The sequence below is a fragment of the Penicillium nucicola genome, assembly GCF_028828085.1.
Source record: "Penicillium nucicola strain IBT 29836 chromosome Unknown utg000003l, whole genome shotgun sequence".
Lineage (NCBI taxonomy): Eukaryota > Fungi > Ascomycota > Eurotiomycetes > Eurotiales > Aspergillaceae > Penicillium > Penicillium nucicola.
Genome location: NW_026643127.1, coordinates 1,487,733 through 1,510,393, shown reverse-complemented (window position 1 = coordinate 1,510,393; position 22,661 = coordinate 1,487,733). Strand labels below are relative to the sequence as shown.

The window sequence follows — 22,661 nt, the reverse complement described above, 5'->3', positions numbered from 1 at the left end:
TAGTGTTTTATTCCCTGCTAGGGGTGACCCTTGACCTTATCAGAGTAGGCCCCGGGTACTAGCGCTGCTTAGTCGCTGGTGTTAGTCGCGTGTTTATTTTATATCACTTAGACCCTAGGAAGTCAGGACTTATTTTCCAAGCTCTACTATCACATCACCCTCCGCTAGACTAAGCCATACGTACGTAGGCTTCAATATAAGGGGACTTTCAGTTCGTTCTGATTTTTCGCTAACCAAGCTCCCCCGTGGTGAAAGCACACGGCGAGATTGGTGTTTGATTCTCTTTAATATAATCGCCATATATCCAAAAGAGTAATACTAGGTCGTCGAAATGCTTTCAAGTCCATTTTCTAGAGCGCGTGGTAGCTACGGCCTTTTTCACCGCCACGAAGGGCATGGGAAGAACCAAGCACGATGTTTCTGCCCTTCATAAATCCCAGACTCCGACGCCATATTGAATCAACTTGTGTATCTAGAATTGAATATTTGGCAGGTGCCAGCAGGTCTGTACCGTTGGATTGGCTGGTGTTGGAATGATTATTACATATGAAGTCCGATGAAGAGGGGAATTTATTACAGTAGAGAACTAAACAGCGGTGATCAATGCTTGATAATGATAGAAAGAAAGAGTTAACTTAAGGATACAATAAGAACAGGGAAGGTGTCCCGCTGGTCACGTGTCTCATCCTATGCCTGAAGCTGGCAGACCGTATTAGGTATATACTGTACAGTATGCATGCATATGTCCAACCTCAAGCTTTAAGTTACTGCACACTGCACACTGCACACACGGCAAGAAATACCCATCACCATGCTTCCCTGCATATGTATGCGTAGATCTCTCTGAACTTGCAGCAAAGTAAAATATATCCTGACCGCACATCCAGTATGGCAGGGAAAATACATATCCAGCCGCGTCATCATCTACACCTATCTTTGGAACGGGACGGGACACAATATTAGCAAATACTGTACAGAGGAAAGCCATTCCAGCGTAGGTGCATCGCATGTGCATCGCATGGATTTATTTAATTTAGTGGATCGCTGTTATCGTCACTGTCAACGTAACCGTGGACGTATTTGAGACGTAGACGTGCTGTAAGTTAACGTTGGGTTCAGTATCAATACAAGTAAAGTGCCGTTACAGCGTATAAACGAAATCGTGGTTCTCGCGGTCTGTAAGATCCATCCACCTTGGGAAGAGAGGTTGGTTAGTGAATACAACAATACGATAAAGTTAGATGGAGGAGAGGAGGTGTAGGGCTTACTCGCGACCCTCGACTCGCACATAATCAGCGCGAGAAATGATAGCGGCCTTGCGCCGATTCTCCTTGTTATACCACCACCAAATATAAAGCAGGATCATTAATGACACGCCCCAGCAGCAGATGATGATTATCTCGGCGGGGATGTAGCGCGGTGCATCCTGAGGGCGGAATGTTAATGGACCTGTATAGCACAATCCATCCATCAGCATACACATCCATATCCCATATCCATCATCTCTCAACACCCCTACGTTGATGTGAGTACTTACCGATGATATTCCCAACACAATACCCAATAAGATACAACGCAGCAACAGTCGTCTTCTTGGTATACCCTGCCACATTCGACGAAATCAAGGACAGCAGCGCAACAAATGAAGTCGGGAATGCCTGCGTCATGTAATACCCGATCAAGCGACCGATATTGTTCTCGAGTGGCAGTGCCACAATCAGCACAACGCCAATAGTTGCTGCCAAGAGTCCACCAAGACTACACAGGATTCGCTGGCCAGTTCGGTCGCCCATGAAACCGTTTGCTAATAGCGCGACTACTTCGACTGCGCCTGCCGGCGTGCCGTAAAGGAGGCTCTGTTCAGGCGTATAGCCGAAACTCGTGATCTAGCACGAGAACCAGAGAGGGACCGTCAGCTTAGCTCGTCCATAGAGACAGATACTTCCATGGAAAGAGAGAACAACAGAAAGAAGCCTCGGAAATAGGAAATAGGATATAGAAAGAACCCACCAACTGACTGAAAAAGTTCGTAATTCCCCCATTCGGAATGTTAGCAATAAGAGCAAAGAAAAAAAATGCCCAAGTCATAGGATCTAGCAGCGCCTCGCGCGCCTGGTACCACTTGAAATGCTTATTTCCAATTCCCTGCTGGTTGACGCGCACGCGGGCGATGGCCAGGATGCGATCTTCTTTCTTCAGCCAGCGCGCGTTCAGTTGGCTGTCTGGTACGATCCAGAGGAAAATACAGCCCAGCGCGATTGTTAGCAGGCCCGTGAAGAGGAAGACGATTTTCCAGGGCGCTATCAATGACCCGTGCTTTCGCGACCCTTCTGCTATTCCGTAGGCTACCAGTCCGCCTATTATTTGGCCCCAGCCGTTGAAGCTGTACCAGATGTTGACTCTTTTTCCTTGTTCTGTGCGGGTGTACCACTTTCGAGGTGTTAGTGTTAGTTTGGTGGGAGAATAGATGGAGGGCTGGGGAGGGGATTGTAATGATTACCTGGGATGTGAGGAGTGCGAAGCCTGGTGTGACGGCTGCTTCGAATACACCTAGGAAGAAGCGGATGGCGATTGCGCCTGGGTAGTTCTTTGCTGCGGCGAAGCAGCTCAGGATTAAACCCCAGATTATTATGCATGCTGCGGAGTATTTTCCTAAGGGGAGTCGTTGTAGGAGGCGGTTTGTTGGATATTCCCAGGCAAGATAGCCTGGGTTATATATATATATCAATGTCGGATTCTCATGCTTGTGGAGCTGAATATCTCACCGAAATAGAACACGCTACCAAGCCATTGGTATTGATCATCGATCAGATGGAGATCCTCTTTGAGGCCCATGATACTGGCGTAAGACAATGTGGTTTCTGGGACATAGTTGTAAGAAAGTGGGCTGGTGATAGTGCATCACATACTATCGAGAAAGTTCATCGCATAGACGAAACACATAATGGGCATGATATGCCAATCAATCGTACGCACAAGGCGGCGGTTTGTCGCTTCGTCTAATTCAATGGATTCACCTTGCATCTCCTCCAATGCCTTCATAGCCTCATCTGCATCGGGCGCATGTTTCACCAATTTAGGATTCTCGTTCGTCATGGTCATTTCCAAGTCTACGGCGGTGGAAACACCCCGCGCATCGTCCGTGTCGTTTTGTGCCATAATGTGGCACGAAATGATATACGACGCAGAATGATTCAAAGGTAATGAAGGTAATTGAGAAGGAGATTGGGGGCCAAATCAGGAATATGAACTATGTAACTCTGAATGATATCATGGATACAGTGGGTCGGGGTGGCCGCATTATATAGCTTTCGAAACAAGTACCCTGGACAATTGGAGACGGTTTAACTGAGAGAATACGTTGTTGGCTTTCTATCGTTTGACCAAGAACTGCGAATGAGATTATCTGGGGCCCCGCGGATTGGCGTCGAATCCTTAATGGGAGTAAAGATCGGCGGGGGCGGGTGCTTCCCCCATACCCATGGATGAAGGCTTGGGGAAGCTTTATTTGATTTGAGTTTCCGATGAGAGCATGTATCTTTTGGAGTACGTGGGATATTGGTTTCCGCTCTGTTCTACGATGCTATATGGTCTGGTCCCCGAGGTATCCGTTCCGTTTGATCCGGTTTGTTCCATGGTATATTGTTTCTAATACCCCAGCCCTACCAGGAGGGAGTATATGACGGTTGGTTGGTTCAATCGTTCGATTCATATCACTTCATCTCAAATTCTGGTTCCTCTTGTATCTCCTGAGAAAGCTGTCAACCAGATAACCAAACTACGGTGTGTTCTCCATTGACCGGCGTCCCCAAATGACCCCCTAATACGTCTGATCCGATTGGAGCCATATGCCGACCCAGACCAGCTCCAAGTTGAACGGAGATCTATAAGAATTCACCCCGCCTGCCAAGTGACGAACCGTGCCCCCGCCCCGAAGCTTGGCGTCTTCCTCCCCTTTCCCCATGTTTTCCCCAAACTACTGCAATACGAGCTAACTTCCCTCGATGCTTCTAGTTTGCCGCGGGAAATAAATGAGCCTCCTGACCTTCATATGTCCTCGATTCTACAGTGTATAGTGGAGCACTCTCTCCCCCCTCCGATCCACATGCAACACCAACGTGTTAGTGCCCCCACGCAGTCCACTTAGTGTACTGTAGCCGAGTGTGTCCATGCTCGTTGGCAAGCCTGAAATGGCCTAGCTAATACGCATGGTATTTTTTTTAATTCTAGAGGCATTCTGGAGTATCCAGACTGGGGAGAGAAGTGCCCTGAAATCTTTGAACAGCATAGAAGAATTCACGAGGGTCTTGACAGCCACAAAGCCATATCAGCAACACTGTGCTTCACCCGATCAGCATCTAAACTAACCGTGTTAGGCCCAGTCCCTCAAGCAGATCGCAACTTGCGGAATGTCTCGGAGTTCCAAACGCCCCCCGGAGTTCAATCGGAATTCGAACCTTATCGCCCACTATGAACGCTGTCATTTCGGAATTCAACAGCTATAGTTATTCCCAGTCTGATAACAAAAGACCAAGCTCCATATTCATGGCCTTTTTCTCTCGAATGCTTTCTTTTTTGTCCTCTTCACTCAACCCGCTATCACAATGCTAGACCATACATCTCCAACATCTCCCCTCCCAGAAAGCAGATGGACCAACCATCTCCCAAGTCCGACTCAATATAAACCCCAAACAGCGCGAACACAAGTCTCCAAACCAAGACAACGCCAGACCCCAAGCACACGACCCTCTCCAATTTCAACGTCAACCTCAACTTCAAATTCACATTCAAACCCTACCCCCCACCATTCCGCAACGTCTCAGCCTGCAATCGCTGCCGCCTCCGTAAACACCGCTGCGACCAGCGCCTTCCACGCTGCGAATCCTGCGAAAAAGCAGGCGCCCGCTGTGTCGGCTACGACCCCCTCACCAAGCGCGAACTCCCGCGCAGCTATGTCTCCTTCCTTGAAAGCCGCGTCGGATATCTCAAGCAAGTCTTAATAGACCACAACATCGACTTCAAGCCCGCGACTGCATATGATGAGGAAGAAACACTTCGTCTAGAGGCGGATATCAAGCGCGGAGGCTCGCCCGAGGCCTCGTATTCCAAGGAGGGGATTGTGGCGCGGAACTCGAGTTCTACGTTGGAACAGCAGCGCGATGGTTCGAGGCGGAAGAGGAAGATCAGTGCTGTTGAAGGGGATGAGGATGAGGAGTATTTGCCTCCGAGGCAGATGAAGAGACTTTGTCAGTTGAGTTTGTTGTTGAAGGAGTTTTTCAATGATGGGTGTACGCGGAGGCATTATGGAGGTCGTGGCCGTGACTGTGACCGTGACCGGGACGATGGCCATGATAATGATAATGATCGTGATCATGATCAGCAGGATATAGCTGAGATAGCCACACATCAGGATCGGGTCCAAGATGGACCGCGGCAGTCGCAGCCCTGGTCGCCGCAGAGTTACGAGTCCATGGAACACAGTGACAACCATACGATCTCTGGCTCGGAATCGCCTGAATACCCACCTAGGCAATATCACGATTTGAACTCTGGGAATGAGATCTCGGCATTTGATGGGATGTTTGGTTCAACTCGTGGTCCTAGGGGGTATGGAGGAGATCCGCAGCCGAAGATCAATCTTGGGTCTGATTTGGTGGATTTTGAACTTGATATGCCGGGGCCTAAGACATCTTTTGTTGGGAGGAGTAGGAGTGCGAAAGCGAATGCTATTAGGCGTCGTGAGTCTTCGGATGAAGAGCAGGCCGAGGCGGATGCCAAGTTTGATATTGGGGCTGAGCTTTTGAGACAGAGGACTGAGAAGGCGAATTATGATTTGTTGGATGAGTTTCTTGTTGGGTGGAGGGATGTGGATTGAGTCGGGGAGAGCCGCTGTATGGTATGCATATGTTCCTTGACTCTGACTTTGATGATGCGATGTATATTCTACTTTATAATGAATTCTTTTACTATTATGTCCTTGTTGAAATGTGTGAATGGTGCTGGCGTATATTGAAAGTGAATACAAAGCTGTGTCTGTACAGAAATAGTTAAAACAAACATAAATTACCACTCAAACCGAACCCTCAAGTATGGAATGTCTTAACTAGGTGCTTTTAGGGCTTTTCGTACAGTCTATCATTAAGAAATATTACCGAGCATTGAGCATGAAACAACCACTGTTCCGGTTTACTTTACACCGTGAGAAATAATCTTACGTGCTAATTCACAGATATCATAGATGAAACACGATCGAGGTGCATTATAGTCCATCACTGGCCTCACGCTAAACGCCGCTACGGCAACCCAAAAAGAGCTAATGCATGACACACCTCTCTTATGCACTGCAAAGCTGCAATCACTTCTTCAGGGTTCGATAGCTTCAACATTAATAATTGCCTAATTCCTCCACCGCTTAGACGACATAAAGATGAGTGTTCATTAATCCTGCATAAAAGCTACTGATACATCACGCCTCAGTCCCCCGTCGTCTGCGCAAATCCAGATATTTCGCCGCATAATCATTAGCCAAGACAGGGTCACCCGTCAGATGCATAACAGTAGCCTTTTTAGAAATCATCTCCGTCTGGCCCTTGATATCTTCAATCTCCTCGTAGTGATCATACGCCGAATCGATATACCCCAGAGCCCGGTTAACATACTCCTTCCTTGAAGATGTCGAGTCCCGCCCCTGAAGTCTCCACAACTCACCCGCTATGCCCATATTCGCATCGACCAGGAGCGAATACGCCTGCGCTATGAGGGCGTAATCATCTGTCTCTAGGATTTGGGGCATGATGCTCTCAACCAGCTCGCCTGTGGCTTCAAACTCATGTAGACTTAGTAGCACGGTGGCTAATGTGCAGATCGCGGCCCAGAGGTCGCATAGGATCTTTGAGCGATGGGCGATGTTTGCTGCGCGCATTGCTAGCGAGAACCCGCGCTGTGGCTGTCCGGATTTTCCGAGGATCTGGGCTTTTAGACAAAGGAGCTTGATTTGGGAGTGGACGTCGAAGTTTTCGGGCTGCATGGCGTGTGCGGCTTGTTCGACCATTCTTAGAGCGCGGCCGTAGTCGCCTTGGCGGATGGTGAATTCGATGGAGTGGAGTGCTAGGAGGAGGCGCATGTCGAAGTCGAGGAGTTGGACTGCTTGGAGCTGTGAGAGGATGTGTTCCACTGCTACTTTGTCGTCACTGTCGTGTGTTAGATTGTGTGTGGTGCAATTGGCGTGGAGTACTTACCGGCAAATTTGTCGTTGTAGTTGTAACAGTCCGGAGTAGTAGGTCCAGGCATTGTTGTATTTGAACGCTCGTAGCTTCTCTGGCTCGATTTTGTTCATTCGTGCAAAGGCTTCCTTGTAGTTGCCCTTTTGTGCCAACTGTAGGAAGTAATTAGCCCGGTCTTGTAAATGACTAATAGCACAGCACGTTCACATACTATTTGGCAGTTTCGGAATGTGGTTTTGACAAAGTCGTCATGGGGCTGGCCCTCTAAGTAGCATTCGCGGAACACCTCGGTATTCAGCCAAGACAGGTGAGTAGCTCCTATTTCTGCGGTCAGCATATTGACTGCCAAATTGGCTGTGGATCTTCATACCTATCCGGGCATACATGGAACCTTGTAGTAGCATATATGAACCCGTAGGTGTTGTAAGGGCTTTTGTCACGTTGACATGAGATGCTCGCACAAAAGTTTCCACAATCGATGCGAGACTCTCTCCCTGGTAAAGATTAGCATCCTCAATCAATCTTCAAGGTAACAAGAGATCCATACCTGTTGCATCTCCAACTTCGCCTCACTGAGCAATGTGGTACTCATCAAAGACCACATATCAGTCTCCTTGGACTTGGCTTTGAGGAACGCAAGACCTTCCTTCTCATTGCCCAGCATCCCGCTATTTTGCACTTCGCGCATCTGCTCGGGGAAAGCCTTGCCAAAGTGATAGAGCCAGCTCATACAGAAATTCAAGCAGTTCATGTCATGCGACTCGCGAGCAATTGCGACCGCCTCTTGCACGGCTGAAATGGCTTCATTGAAGCACTCGAAATCTGCTTGAATGATTGCCAAGTTCAGAAGGGCAAATTGATACGCACTGCGATCAAGATTTGTGTGCATGGTGTAGTCAAAGTACCGGTGCAGATTATCAAAGGCTGATGTGTAGTCTCCGGCCCTCCATGCATCGAGATATCTAGATGTTGTCAGCCACGATCTATGCGCCTTGTCCTACGGGCACGTACTCTAGATAGTACATCAACGTCGGTGTTGTTGACTCCGAGGTTATGATGTGCTTCAATTGAGCTCTCATTTCGTCCGGGACTCTGCCTCCCATCCCTGGATCTATTAGCGCGTGTTCGAGACACACCAGAGAAGCACATACTTTGCAATTCGCCGACCTGGAACTCGACTAGCCTTTCTGCATCTTTGACGCTGACTACGCCCTCAGCCTCTTCATCATCTTCGATATTGCCATACACCACCTGTGACAAGTAGCTTGTAGAATCCAGTCCCAAGGCACGAAGATTGGCATCAATCAGTTTTCCCTCAGCCCGACGATGCCTCCGTGACCAATAGCTGTATGTCGGAAGACGGTACTTGACAAAGCCAGTCCAGAGCTTGACAGAGTCATGAAACTGTAACCGCGTGTATTCAAGGTATGATCTGCGCACGAACGCGCCCAACGGCGAACTCCTCGACAAGCGCATGCGATCTTCGGGTTCCGGAGCAAGCCCGTTATCCCTATCTTGGATTTGTTCATCGCGCGATTTGGCCAACAGAGACGGAATCACATCGCTGAAGAAAGTCTCCAGCGCATCCATGGAGTCGAGAGCCCACAGGTTCTTCAGGAACAGGTCCCAGAGCGAGCGCCCGGGAACAGAGGACTCATGACCCGCGAGACAGGCCTCAAGCTCTACAATGCTCGGCAAGTAGTGCTCCTGCCATTGCTTATCGGCAGGGTCGAGCGGAAATAGGCCCGCGGTCAAGAACGAGAGGACGTGGATGGCAGACGAGTTAGGAACAACGCCATCCGTGTAGAGAGTGACCAGACACAGCAGCGAGACTCTCCAGGGAGTCAGATAACGCGTCATTTTGAGTTCGCTACTGCTGTGCCATGCCGCAGTTCCTGTGTATCAACAATGAGCTTTCTCAAGGGCGCGTTGCGATATAGATGGTCGCCTGAGGCAGCGAGGCACCGAGGCCGCAATCGAGGCCGCAATCGGGACCCCGCCAAAACTCGGGAAAAAAGTGACGATGACGCAGAACTTCAGCACTTCAGCACAATTCGCCATGTCTCAAGCTCTGACTACCACTGACCTGCAGGGTGCCCTCCCCCTCATTGCCCGAGGCAAGGTCCGCGACCTCTACGAGATCGACGACAAGACCCTCCTCTTCGTTGCGAGCGATCGCATCTCCGCCTACGATGTGATCATGGAGAATGTACAACCCCCACCAGAGTCCAATTGCAATTGAGATGCTCTCCCCAGACAACTTGGTTGAACTAGTCGCTAACGCAGTCACCAGGGTATCCCTAACAAGGGTGTCCTCCTCACTCTCTGCACACGAACATGGTTCAACGCCCTGAAAGAGGCGCACCCTTCCCTGCGCACTCACTTCCTTACCCTCGACCTCCCTCCCCAGATCCCGGAGTCCTTGCGCCCCGTTTTGCAGAACCGCAGCATGCAGGTGCGCAAGCTGAAGATTCTCCCCATCGAGGCCATTGTCCGCGGATACATCACCGGCTCGGCTTGGAGCGAGTACAAGAAGGCCGGTACTGTGCACGGCATCAAGGTTCCTGCCGGCTTGCAGGAGAGCCAAGCTTTCCCTGACGGCCCCATCTACACCCCCAGCACAAAGGCTGAGCAGGGCGAGCACGATGAGAACATTCATCCTGACCAGGGTATGTATACAAACAGCTTGGACGAATCCGCGAAGGCGGCCTTTGGTCTACTGTCGAGTATTGGTGGGTGTTTGTAGATTCAAGGAACTGACATTTGCTTTTTTATTGCAGCTGCCGCTATCCTCGGTGAACATGCCGAGACTGTTGCCTCGCTGGCTATTCAGCTCTACAAGACTGCCCACGCTTACGCTCTCGAGCGCGGCGTGATCATCGCCGATACCAAGTTCGAATTTGGTGTTGACGAGGAGACTAACGAGGTCGTTCTCGCCGATGAGGTTTTGACCCCTGACTCATCGCGTTTCTGGCCCAAGGATTCCTACGCCATTGGCCGGGGCCAGTCCAGCTTCGACAAGCAGTTTTTGCGCGACTGGCTGGTCCAGGAGGGTCTGAAGGGCAAGGAGGGTGTCCGCATGCCCGAGGACATTGCTATCAAGACCGCCGAGAAGTACAAGGAGGCCTGGGAGAAGATCACTGGTGGTAACTAGAACTAAACTAGATGATATTCATCGAGTATATTCCTCGAATCTACGCCTTATGTATTTCTTGAATGAGTGAGAATGAAATGAAAGTACAATTCATATCCAAATTGTTATGCTGTGGCTCTAAATGAGAGTAACAAGGCCAAGATCCCGCCGGGGGTTAATGTACAGATGTAGCAGACATTGTTGAGATCACTCATCCCACTCCCCCTTCAACCCCTTAAGCCCCTTGTCCTTAGGGCTCTGTTGTGGTTGCTCCTTCTCGAGCTTTGGCGCAGGCTCTACAACCCAGCCTGTTCGAACACCCTCATCGATAGGCAAGGCATCCGCACCACAAATCTGCAGCTCCTCCGCATGTTCAGCCTCGCTCATCCCATTAGTTGCCCAAATCTTGTGAATGCGCAAATCAAACGGTCCCTCAACCCGATCCGTCAAGCCAATACCAATACTCTTAATGCGCTGGCGCATGAGCGATGTCTGTGGTTCGATCACGTAACCAAAGTTTGTGCGCACAAAAGAGTTAAACGGCAATAGAACAGTCTCCCATCCCGTTCCCCCAGATGTCGTCGTACTAGTCGATGACGACAGGATTGTGGATTGGGGCGGTACGTCAGATAAGGCGGCCGGCACAGCCCCTTCGGGGTAGAGCTCGTCTACTGCCTCAGGGTCGTCATTATGAGCTACAGTGTCGCGCACGCGGTGGTGTTTCGTGTATAGCCTGTGCTGGTGGATATCCGTGTCGACAATGGAGTCACTCTGAACGTTAACGGTGTATCGTCGACCATCGGATTTGATTCGTAAGGCCAAATACGCGTATGGATCGACATCCCAAAATAGGCGACCGAAAAGCCAAAGGCCTCTGTCTTGATTGCGGAAGGCGGCGTAGCCTGTGCAAGTGCCGGTATTTAGCATCTGTAACGCTCTGTGACCGCCTTCGGCCCAGGGTTGCGAACTTACCAGTCCTTTCGACTCGCCAGCTGTCGGGGAGTTTAGTTGAGATGGTGCCATGGAACCGCGCGTGCGCCGGTGTGTTGGTTGAAGGGTCTGCTGACTCGAAGTCTAAGCTGGCGGTGCTGAACCCTCCTACGGCACGGTCGGCCATGGTCTTGCAGCTTGTGACTGTGCTTTCATCTTCAAAGTTTAGAATCGAGAACGGCTTCGTGGGTGTGGAGAGGGCTTCTGTGTTCCAAGCTGGTTCCCTGTTAGTTTTGCGCGATTTGTGATTGAATGTGATTTACCAATTTTAGATAGGCGACCAATTTCGTCAGCACTACGTCTGAAAAAGCCCCCTTGGGCCAGGCGTTTTGTTGGGAGCATTTTGCGGAGTTGGAAACGGAGAGTTCAGTTCAAGCGTTCGGGGAGCTGAAATGCCGTCGGCCGGCAAATGGCGTGAACTGATCCGATAAGATAAGCCTGACATCACTACCTCTCTTCCCTTTCCTCCTATAAATACTTCCATCTCCCCTCTACTCCTCGGAATTGAGTCTCTTGCTCGTTTCCTCTGGAGTTGTCGTGCTCAATCATTCTTGGTCGCTCGGCGACCCCATAATCTTATTGTATTTCCTTGGTACTATCGTGGGTTTACCGCACTCAGTAATCCTGAGGTTCATTTCATGCTGTATATAGAAGATCTTGAATATGAATCAGAGATAGCAGATGCCGAGAATGAATGCAGTATACTTTCAGAGAGTGGCAAACAAGCTTCCTCGTAGAACTAACCTAATTAACGACCATCTAGATGCCGTCTACTGACGACATTCTGATCCGTACCTCTCACCTGATACATGGCTTGGGGCCGACATCCAGCACAGTCTGAACATTCAACTAAGAGCCAATCAAAGGGCTGTTTTTTTATATTCCTCGGGTGGACCTGAACTCTATGAGAGTTCTGAAGGTCACAATGCCCTCTCGGGCCCTAGCCGATCCTTCTATACATGGCTTTGTGATTTCCAACAAAACCTTGTATAGTTCGATTGAAAGCATCAGAGGAGTCATAGTGGGGATCTATGGTTGACTGGTCCATGAAGGGCCCTCCTTTTGATAGAGGGTTCTCAGTGCCTCCCTTCTCATTTCTCTATATTCTCTTTCTCACGGTCTGTTCATACACCATCAGTTTCATCTATCCCACGCCTTTGTTTCCCGATTATTTCGTTGGTTCTTTCGTTACTGGCGCTTTAGCAACACTCTCGTTTAGCGGTACAAGAAGAAGAAGAAAAGCTTCCGCCAGAGGATATATTATATATCAAACGCGGCCATGGGAGACGTCGCCATTGATGCCATGACTCCCGAGTCCGGCAACAGTGATTCTGAGCCAGGTATCTCTGAAAATGGACCTGATCTTCAGAAGAATGGCATTGTCGAAGAGTTCCATGGTGACCCTAGCCCTCCTGATCATTTTACTCCTGATCATAGTTCCGCCGGACATAAAACCCCGGAATCACATACCAAGTCGCATGAAAACTCCTACCAGCCGAGATATCCTCGACGAGTCGATCGCTTCAAGCAAGTCATTACAGCCAAGAATTGCCAGGGCTATTTTGACCACACGTGTACTATTTTCGCTGGAAAGTGAGTGTCCCTTGCTCGCCATCGTTCAGGAAGTATACTAAGACCACTTGAGTATCTCGACCAAGCTTGATATTCCCACGGCAGAGGAAGGCCTCACTGAGACATTCTCTCAATTTGGTCGGTGCTGGGTCAAGGTCAGGGAGGGCAAACTGAAGCCGATCCCGGGAGCATTTGTGATTTTTGATGTAAGTGAACCCTAGTGTAGTAAGAGAGCAGCCAAATGACAAGGATCGAATGATCAGAACCCCGAGTCCGCAACAAAGGCCATCGAACACCCTGGACTCACACTGCACGAGCGCCCACTGCGGGTTGAACCTGCGTACTGCAAGCGTGAGTTCCTTCCTTCATCTCCCACTTCATCTTCTCTGACTTCAACTAGGCTCTGCCATCATTGGCCATCATTCCGGAGAGTCCATGACTGAGTCTGATATTGCTTTTGCTCTCAACTGCAACAACTGGGGCACGATTGAGAAGTTCAACTTAGTGGAGTCGGTTGACGCAGGCCAGCTTCTGGTGGAAGCCTGCGTCACTTTTGCCTATCTCTTCGATTTCGAGGAAGCCATCAGGGTATGTTCATTGCTCTCTCTCTCTCTCTCACTAGTCTGGTTGCTCACGGTAGTAGGATTATACCGACGATCTATTCTACCTGCGTCCCATCATGGAGGGTAATCAGGGCAGGCGAGCTGGTAGCCAAATGCCACCCCGTAATAATGGGCAGCGATACAACAACCACAACCACAACCACAACGGCAACCACAATCACAACGGCAACCACAATCACAACGGCAACCACAATCACAACGGCAACCACAATCACAACGGCAACGGCAACGGCAACGGCAACAACAACAACGGTTACAACAGTCGTCAGAGAGGTGGTCGTCAGTTTTCTCGTGGAGGCAATACCCGCAATAACCATGGAGGTAACCGATATCCCATCGGTCACGAAAACCATCAGAACTTCAACGGCCCTGCACCCTCAAACGGTTACAATGGTCATGGCTTCATGAACAATAACCCTCCCACCGGCTTCCCGGTCAACAACTTCCCGGCCAATGCCTTCCCTGGCAATGGCTATGCCAACGGCGGCAGTTTCCAACCAAACTCGCCAATGAACTTCCAGGGCCCTCCAAACATGGGCTTCCCAGCTCCAGGCCCTTTCGCTGTTCCTCAGCCTATGATGTTCAGCCCTCAGATGCAATTCCAAGAAGGCCCGCCTGCACCATATCTCACCAACGAGCCTTTCCAACCTGTTTACCCATTCATTGTACCCCATCAGCCCGGCTTCCCTCCCCAGCCTCTGCCACAGCATATGCCTCAGCACATTCAAATGACTAACACGGGTCCTGTTTCTGCACCCCTCTTGTCTGGTCCTCTCATCGTGTCCAGTCAACCAATGCACGACATCCATCCCCCTCATCATTCACCACCATACTACCCAAATTCATACATGACTGTCAATGGATACAATGGTATGCAGAATGACTGGCACAACCCCTCGTCTGGCCATGGGGCTCAGCATGAGTACACCCAAAGTCAACCTATTCGCAATTTGCCTGACTTGCACAGACTGGCTACTGACACTCGCCGATCCAGCAGTGATAGCACTGCTCACAGCACCCCTAAAGAAACTGGATGCGAGCGAGCCAAGCGTCAGGGTCCAATCATTGACTCCGAGGCTCCTCGTCTGATTCCTGTGCACCCTGGTGGTGATGGAAGTTCCGATATCCCTCCAAGTCAGTCTGGTCGTACTGAGAGTGAAATCATTACTGTCAAGCCTCTCCATACCGAGACAGAAGATGACCTGCGGACCGCTGTGAGCGAGCCTATCCAGACCTCGTACACCACCGTTGTTGAAGCTTCGGCTCCGAATAAAGAAGAAACCCCAGAGGAGACAAAGCTTACAGCGGAAACCAAGCAGCGACCGGCCGCCGCGTCTGATGCTGAGCAGGTTGTTGATCGGAAGAAAAAAGGAGTGCGCGGTTCCATTACTCCTGTCAGACATGAGCCGAAGTTGATACCCAGTATTCCCCTGCATGCAAACAGAGCTGCATATGGAGCAAAAAAGGCTAGTCTGAAGACTTCAGCTAATACTAACCCTATGGACTCAAACGCAACCAAGGATCAAGCACAGTCTGAGGCCTCTGCCTCGACTGCCACCAACATTCCAACCGAAACAATCAGGGCCGAAGTTTCTTCGTCGGCTACTACCAGTGCTTCAACCAGTATTTCCCCGGCCAAGGCTGAGTCCTCTACATTGGCAGCTCTTAAGACACCGGCGCAAACCGAGCCGAAGGAAGCAACTGCCCTCGAGATACCCATCGCAGCCGAGCCTCTCGGATCATATCCCAAGTACTCTGCTACAGCATCCTCGTGGAGATCAGCCGTTCCAACTTCCGTTGACTCGCACAAACACAAGTCAGTTCTTCCCCCAAAGCCACCCAGTGCTACTACCAACATCGAGTCCCAGGATCATTCACCCCGAGGGCTTTCCACTACCGCTGAGCTCGGGCAAGAGCCCTCCTCCGCTCTGCTAGATGCCTCATATGTCCCCAAATTAGCCAGGGACAATACAAAGGGGAAGGAACGGGAGCAGGAGGATTTCAAAGGGAAGGGAAAAGCTCGAGAGACAGAGCAGGTGGAGGAAAAAGCAGAAGAAAAAGAGGAAGATGCTAGGGCCAATGATGAGGCTTCAGTGACTAAACAAGACAATGTCGAAAGAAAGGGCAAAGCTCCAGAGATAAAGCAAGAGGACGAGCCGGCGGAAGAAACAAAGGAGCCAGAGGATGACAGAGATGGGCCAGAGGTGGAGAAATATGAGGACTCTGAGGAGACCAAGGACCAGGAAGAGGAGGCAATGTCAGAAGTGGCAAAGGAAGCATCTGAACCAATTCCCAACCACGAAGAAGAGGTTCACGTCACAACAGAACAAAATCGTGAAGAGGAACTCCTAGATGAGGAAACTATCCGCAAGCGTTTTGCAAACCGCACACCTCTGCCACAAGAAATGATGCCCAAGGAATACAGTATGGAGGAGATCGTTATGAAAATGGCAACTGAGAGAGAAATCAATACAAATTTGCCGTGGTTATTGGAATTCATCATGGAGATGGAGGATGAACAAAGAAAAAAACATGCCAATCCAGATGACGCCAATGAAGAGACCTCCAACCAGAAGACTCCTACTGAACACGCTCCTACCGAACATACTCCTGACGAGACTGCCACTCAAGATGTTCTCACTCAAGATGCTATCACTCAAGATACCACCAACAATGAACACTCTCCTCCTGCTACCTCTGCTCTCACAAATGACTCGTCTGCTTCATCCCGAGATGAGAAAGAGCCGATCGATGTCTGGACCGGAGAATGGAATGATCACTAAACCAACATTGAACCCAAATGGAGACCTGAATAAGACAGAGAATATGTGCTTTGCTTGATCATATTGACCTCTCTATTGTTATTTCTTTCATGTTATAAGTTAGGTCCCAATCTGCTTGTACTGTTGTTGATTTTTCTATGTTCTTTCTGTTTTTCTTTTCTTTTCTTTTCTTTTCTCATTCCTATTTTTATTTTCTTATTCTGTCGTTGCGATTCTCCCCCCACAGTCTATTTGTTAATTGTTATGATTAGCGTGAGCGACTATGGAAAAGATCAAACCTCCAAAAAAAATGGACTGGGGTTGATAACGGGATTTGGAATGCAATTGTTCTTGTTTTTAAGATCCTCGCTTTTACTCTGTAGTTGTCGAAGTAAATTAGATTATGTGTAATAATGCAGCCTAACAACCAGAGGACTTCCTTCCCCTTCGGATCGTCGCAGACTAACTTGTCCATACCCCTGATAATCTAATCTGTAGTCGTCTTCGAAGCTGGAGTCTGTTCAATGTGCCCCAGGTAATTATTGAGGTTGACCAGTGCTATGCTACTGAGAATGCTGTTGCAGAGGAATATAGGAGATATTAACCTAACTTAATGCGAGAAAGTAGGGTTAAGTTTGCTGGAAGTGGGGGGCGGACGGATACTCCCGTGCTAACGGGCTGCAACTCTCCACATCTGCTGGTCTGTCTGCCCTGAACGAGGAATACGAGGATATGGTGTTATCAAGGACAAGAAGAAGAAAAAAAGAGGAAGAAGAAATAGTAGAATACGAATATGACAAATGGCAGCTAAAGCAGAGAATAGTATCTGGATGGATGCAAGTAATATTGATATATTGATATTGATATTGAAGTCCAACAAAGATAAAAGAACCGGTTGAGTCCGGAGTCCTTTCCCTCCATGATTGGAACCAATGTAGAACGCCGAAAGAGAAGCCCGGGGATATATGTACAAAATGCTTCTTGATGCAATGTTGCATGTTGCATGCTGCATGCCATGTCATAGATACGAATGCCATTGTCGTTGAAAGCAGAAGATGATGGACGCCGATGAGATATGAGAAGCCCCGAACCAAACTAGGAGATGGAAGAAACGATGCCGAAAAAGGGGGAAGACGGGAGAAAATGGGAATGTGGAAGAGATAGACAAATTGTCTTATGCAAACGCTCATGGTTGTGGTGGGTTGGGTGTGGTGATGTTGGAGACGGGGGAGAAGGGGAGGAGAGGGAGGGAGGAAGGCGGGTGGGGAGAGTCGAGGTAACGAGGCGAGATGGAGAAGAAAATTGGAGAGAATATGGAGGAAACCCGGAATCAAGCCCTCACTCGCCTAGCATCGAAGTAGGCCAAGTGGATGGCCGTGTCATTGGGGTTCACGAACGGCGCCGCATCCTCAAGTACCTCCCAGGGGATCACGGGACAAGAACCCACGACTGTGCCGCGATATTGAAGACGCAACCGGCTCGCAATGCAATTCGTATCTTCGGCATACGCACTAGACGCCGACAGGGTAGACTGCTGCGCAACAGATGCAGCAACAGCAGGCAGAGGCGCAGGCGTAGAGGTAGGCGTCGATGTGGATGCCGCCGGTGATGGAGCCGAAACTTGTTGTGAATTGGCCGAGGTCTGATCTGGCGTTGGGCCGAGGAGATACAGGAAACGAGAATCATTTTGGAATGGCACGAATGAGGGACATTTCTCTTTCAGGAAGCGGGCGCACCGGAAGCGGACCTCATCGGGGAAGATGTCAATGAGAGAGGCTGCGACGTCGAGAGCGTGAGTCTGGAGGAGGATTCCTGGGCAGGGCCGATATTCTTCTGGCAAGGGTGTTGGGTGGGGGAAGTAATCCGCCGCTGGGAATAGGCGGAGGACATTTCCAGGGAGGCGAGAAAGGGCGATGCAGAATATAGAGATTAGGAGGCGCAGCTGATTGTGGGGAGGATTAGGCTTGAGTGTTTGAGGTTGGTGGATGAAGGCAGAACGGTGGATTACAACCATGCGAAGCAGCGCAGAGAACCAAAATGCGAGACCGCGTTCGAATTTTGTGCGGATTTGGTTGGCTTTGCCCTGGGCGTTGGAAAGGGTACTGTGCGTTGTGATGATCTTGTGCAGGAGTGCGTCCATCTTTTCCACCAGGACTGAGCCGATAGATGAGGTTCCGGATTCCGGAACGCTGCCTGCGAGTTCTTCGATGATGGTGAGATAGAGTTTGGCTGTTTCTAGAGGACCCGGCGTGTTGGGCTGGTCCGATGTATCATCGTCCAAGTCTTCCAATAGTGGAACAGAGAAGAAGTGCTTTTCCGCGCGCTCGCGAATCTGTCGAACTGCATCGGGGCTCATCAGTGCAACGAGATCAACCCAATGAACCCTGCGGGCGCGGCAATCTGCCACAGCCGTCTTGAACATGGCATCGACAATACTGTTGCGATCTTCAGTACCCGAATCAGCGTGGAACAGGACTTGCAGCTTCAGTTGGCAAAATGGAAGCGAAAAGTCGTCAGTCATACTCGCCAACTTTTCTATCTCGGCAAAACCAGATTTCTGATCTGAGTTTGAATCAAGACTCAAAAGGAGACCGAGGGATTTCTGAACAATGGTCAAAGCGGCTGGGTACTGCTCAGCAAGCTTTTGCATGCACTTCTGCGAAACGCACTCGGGCTTTCTCACAAGAAGATCACGCAGTAGCATGACCATCGATTGCTCCAAATCATGGTACTTGGCCGCAGCATCGACTGTATCGGCTGAAGCCGCCACATCGCAAACAATTTTGAGTGCTTCTTCAGTATGTTTGTTGAGGAATTCCTGTTGTGCGAGCTGGAACCGATAAGAGACCAGATCAAACAGTCTGCTCTCTTCGGGGGAAGGCAGGAGAAGCTGCAAAAGATCTGCTGGTAGGCGAGCTGTATTGGGGATTGTTGTAGGCGTAGATAGTGTGAGCCTCTTCGCAAGAGCTAGGAATGCTCGAATAGTAACGCATCCGACACCAATGAGCGGCGGCAGAATCCGCAGCAAAGTTGTACGGTCAGGTGATCGCAAATGTCCACAGACCCAGCGGGCGAGAATGACATCGAAGTGCTTTGGATGGAAAGACCTCAGCTGTGCCAGGTAACGGCATGTGTCATTGGCTGATAGGTTTGAATGACCCTCCTCGCTCTCCAGATGTTTTGTCAATGCGCTGAATATCGTGTCCAACGTGGGCTCATCCATGACACTTCCTGTCAATAGAATTTGATCCAACTTCTCTCGAAGCAGGGGATCAGTACCACCAAGATTGACGGGGATGTGGTCGGAAACGGGAGAGTACGCAGTCACGATCGACTTGTTTTCCATGCGGGAGAGATCCTGCCGAAGGATGGCAACAGTATTTAGCTCGCTCGGGATGCGCAAGCCAAGTTCGATCAAAGAGAATATCAAATCAAGGCTTGGCATGCCAAACTTCTTGATGCCCGCGTAGGCATCAATCAGTCGCCGGAATAGATCTGTAGTAGCACCAATCACGCAAAGCGAGTCGAAATGGCAATTCGTGGTATCTGCTACCGATGCAAGAACGGTGCCATCCGTGCAACTCGATGCAAAGTTCAATACATCGGCTAGCATTGAAATATCTCCAAATGATTCTAAAATGTCGCGGACGGTATAGAACTCGGATGGAGTCAGCGCAGATACCATCGGAAGGATACCAACAGCAAACGCTCCAGTGGTCGATCTATTCAAAGGTTAACGAAGGGAAAACTTGGTTGAAACAATATACTCACTCTGGTATTTTGCGATTGTGCTGAGCAATGGCACGGCGTAGCCACTGACCAATTTCCGCCTTGACAGCCCATGTCAGGCTTGGCGGCAATGAATCAAGGCTCATTGTCGTATGTGCAATGTCCCCAAAAATTCCCGGCAGACGCTGGCTGATGATGTCTTTCACGTTGTCAATTACAGCAGGCTCTGCAGAAACAGATAGCCCGGTGCGTGTTAGCAAAGTGTTTCGCAAATTTGCAACATGCTCCGGCAGACGACCAACAGGAAGTTGTGCTATCAGTCCAATGTCGATTGGTAAATCCTTCATCTGCAGTCTGTCAGTAACGAAGAGCTTCATCTCTCTTACACGAAACACTCACATCATGATCTTCTGTTGAAGGGCTATTAATTACACCTTTCGCCATAAGCCATTGAAGATAGCGACCAACTGAGAATGTCTGTGACCTGACAAGCTCGGAGATAACATGGTATATCTGGTCCATATTCAGCTTTTGATTGTTCTCTCGACGGGAGAGAAAGGAGAGTATGTGACTATCTATGTCCACGCCGTTTAATTTCCATCTCCGAAGGAGACGAGCACCGACGTAAACGCGGCATAAGCCGTGACGGAAGGGTGTGGACAGCCATTCAAGCAGCTTGGAGACTAAGACAGCCTTGTCTTCAAACGTATCGAAGTTTGAGGAGATCGAGGAGATGTCGTGAGCAGAGTGAATGGAATCGAAGAGTCGAATGATGTGTTGATGCGGGGAGCGGTTGTTGGTTTGCTTGGAATTATTTGGCCGCTGCACACGCGCATTGCGTTCAGCGAGGTTTTGAAACAGGGCCTTTTGACAGGTATTGTCCAGGTCAAGCACTGACGCCACAAGGTGTTTGTACGTCTCCCAAGTGTTTGGGAGGATCATTGAGGACGTATGATCACGGACGAGACGTTGAATGAAGTGACCAAGTCGATCGATGAGAGGTTGAAGTGGAGCAAGTTTTGCTTCAGTTGCCTGACGCAGCTTTTCGAGCAATAGTTCGGCCAAGCGTCGCCCTCTCCGTCGATATCGCAATATACTCTTCCAATAAACACCAAGCATCAGCAGCCAGACGGGAATTTTACTGAGTGAGGCGGTTTCAAATGAAGTCAAAAACCACTCAAGGAAGTGATCGTGATCAAGCAGATTTTCGAAGAACAAACGAGCCGTAAATCCGACAGCGTAAGTCATCTTAGCCTTCCAGTCCGAGGACTTCGGAGCGTTGAATATACCCTCGACAAACTGCTGAACATTTGTCGTCCACTCGCGTACCCATTTCGCCTCCAAGCCGACCGCCAGTGCACCGGTCATACCTTTGCGCTTGATGGCGCGAATCTCATTCACTCCGACACATTTTGCGAGCCACACAGCGCGTGCAACAGGAATCCATTTAGCGATACAATGGTCTAGAAGAAGCCTACCGCGAATACCGTAGGGAACACTTCGGCTTAGCCTTCGTAAAGGAACGGTAGGGTTGGCGAGTTCGCGAAGCCAGACTTCGCGCTTGCCATCTGTGAGGGTGACTCGGGGAGGCGGTTTATAACGCGATTCTTTGCTGGAGGTGTTGTATTTCTGCCGTTTCTCCAATGCCGCGGCAAAGACCGACGAGAGCATCTGCAAACCCGTCCGGTGTTTTAACTGCGCGTATAGAGCCGGTCTAGCGGTATTCGATTCATTCTGGGAAACTTGTGTCCGGTCGTAATATCCTTGTTTCGCGGTTTGTTCATTGAGAATGTCCTCGGGATGGTCCCCGGTCCATGGGGTGAAATCGGCGGGTTCTGCAGTGTTTAGTCCAAGAAAGGCACCATCAAATATGATCATCACTCACTTTCGTTGTGGTATAGCGGAGCAGCAGATGGAGTTTCAATGCAATATGGGGTCGTCTGTACAGCGCCGACGGGGGAGCTTTCCCTCGACTTCACGACGTTGGTAGCCGGGGGCTCGATAGCGGGGGTCCTCCAAGGCTGAGCCGGTAACGGCGGCGGCGACAAAGGCTTCGAGCCAGCTCCATCACCTCGGTTCTCGCTGTTCGGAATTTCCGACACGACCGCTTGAAAGGACCAGAGCGGCCGGCCGCGCCAGGACACTGTCGGTCGCGACGTTGCGCTCGCCGGAGTACTCCTTGCCTCTGGATTGACGGTCCCCCCGGTATTCGTCGCGGTTGCTCCCCCGGGCACCTCCAATCTCGGTCGTTTGGGGGGTGGTTCTCGATCTTGCGACTCTGGACCGCCTGCGGTCAGGTCGACGGTTGGGCGGACCGGTTGCTGCATAGCTCTGTCCAGATGTTCATAGCCCATCGCATTATCTCCCCGCCCATGGCCATTGACTGTTCGCAGCGAAGGGCCCCATGGTTGACCGGAAGAATGGGGGATCATCTTAGGCTCATGATGCGATCTGGGAGACTAATCGGGTCATTCGGGGCGATATGGAAACAGTGAGAGGCAGGGCGGAGGAAACGGATCGTAGACACGCGCGAGAGGAAATATGATTAACAAGGGTAAAAAGGCCAAGGAGGTAAGAGAGAGAAGTTAAGATGTGGAAGGGCTGAAGATCGGGGACTCGGATATAGAGT

The 22,661-nt window shown here is 50.1% G+C and overlaps 7 protein-coding genes across 7 annotated transcripts; 3 read left to right on the top strand and 4 right to left on the bottom strand.

The window, feature by feature from the left end:
• Positions 1–1,141: 1,141 nt before the first annotated feature.
• N7511_004141 (allantoate permease family MFS transporter) lies at positions 1,142–3,159 on the bottom strand (the record flags this gene model as incomplete). The annotated part of the gene is made up of 7 exons (XM_057126566.1): positions 1,142–1,193; positions 1,269–1,449; positions 1,538–1,886; positions 2,011–2,430; positions 2,501–2,706; positions 2,766–2,861; positions 2,910–3,159. 7 exons carry the CDS (start codon positions 3,157–3,159, stop codon positions 1,142–1,144), a joined length of 1,554 nt encoding a protein of 517 aa, XP_056985456.1.
• A 1,311-nt stretch (positions 3,160–4,470) lies between these two features.
• N7511_004140 (uncharacterized protein) lies at positions 4,471–5,875 on the top strand (the record flags this gene model as incomplete). The annotated part of the gene is made up of 2 exons (XM_057126565.1): positions 4,471–4,514; positions 4,696–5,875. 2 exons carry the CDS (start codon positions 4,471–4,473, stop codon positions 5,873–5,875), a joined length of 1,224 nt encoding a protein of 407 aa, XP_056985455.1.
• A 591-nt stretch (positions 5,876–6,466) lies between these two features.
• N7511_004139 (putative anaphase-promoting complex subunit Apc5) lies at positions 6,467–9,083 on the bottom strand (the record flags this gene model as incomplete). Its single annotated transcript, XM_057126564.1, has 7 exons — positions 6,467–7,190; positions 7,239–7,375; positions 7,435–7,541; positions 7,594–7,717; positions 7,771–8,185; positions 8,235–8,328; positions 8,375–9,083. 7 exons carry the CDS (start codon positions 9,081–9,083, stop codon positions 6,467–6,469), a joined length of 2,310 nt encoding a protein of 769 aa, XP_056985454.1.
• Positions 9,084–9,282: 199 nt separating this feature from the next.
• On the top strand, positions 9,283–10,377 carry N7511_004138 (phosphoribosylaminoimidazolesuccinocarboxamide synthase; the record flags this gene model as incomplete). Its single annotated transcript, XM_057126563.1, has 3 exons — positions 9,283–9,432; positions 9,517–9,892; positions 10,004–10,377. The coding sequence occupies 3 exons, from the start codon at positions 9,283–9,285 to the stop codon at positions 10,375–10,377; spliced, it is 900 nt and encodes a 299-aa protein (XP_056985453.1).
• A 186-nt stretch (positions 10,378–10,563) lies between these two features.
• N7511_004137 (CIA30 family protein) lies at positions 10,564–11,688 on the bottom strand (the record flags this gene model as incomplete). The annotated part of the gene is made up of 3 exons (XM_057126562.1): positions 10,564–11,258; positions 11,329–11,562; positions 11,610–11,688. The coding sequence occupies 3 exons, from the start codon at positions 11,686–11,688 to the stop codon at positions 10,564–10,566; spliced, it is 1,008 nt and encodes a 335-aa protein (XP_056985452.1).
• Positions 11,689–12,625: 937 nt separating this feature from the next.
• Positions 12,626–16,324, top strand: N7511_004136 (uncharacterized protein; the record flags this gene model as incomplete). The annotated part of the gene is made up of 5 exons (XM_057126561.1): positions 12,626–12,939; positions 12,992–13,124; positions 13,182–13,269; positions 13,319–13,506; positions 13,562–16,324. 5 exons carry the CDS (start codon positions 12,626–12,628, stop codon positions 16,322–16,324), a joined length of 3,486 nt encoding a protein of 1,161 aa, XP_056985451.1.
• A 1,309-nt stretch (positions 16,325–17,633) lies between these two features.
• Positions 17,634–22,464, bottom strand: N7511_004135 (mediator of RNA polymerase II transcription subunit 12; the record flags this gene model as incomplete). Its single annotated transcript, XM_057126560.1, has 4 exons — positions 17,634–20,025; positions 20,075–20,379; positions 20,432–21,867; positions 21,918–22,464. 4 exons carry the CDS (start codon positions 22,462–22,464, stop codon positions 17,634–17,636), a joined length of 4,680 nt encoding a protein of 1,559 aa, XP_056985450.1.
• Positions 22,465–22,661: the final 197 nt, after the last annotated feature.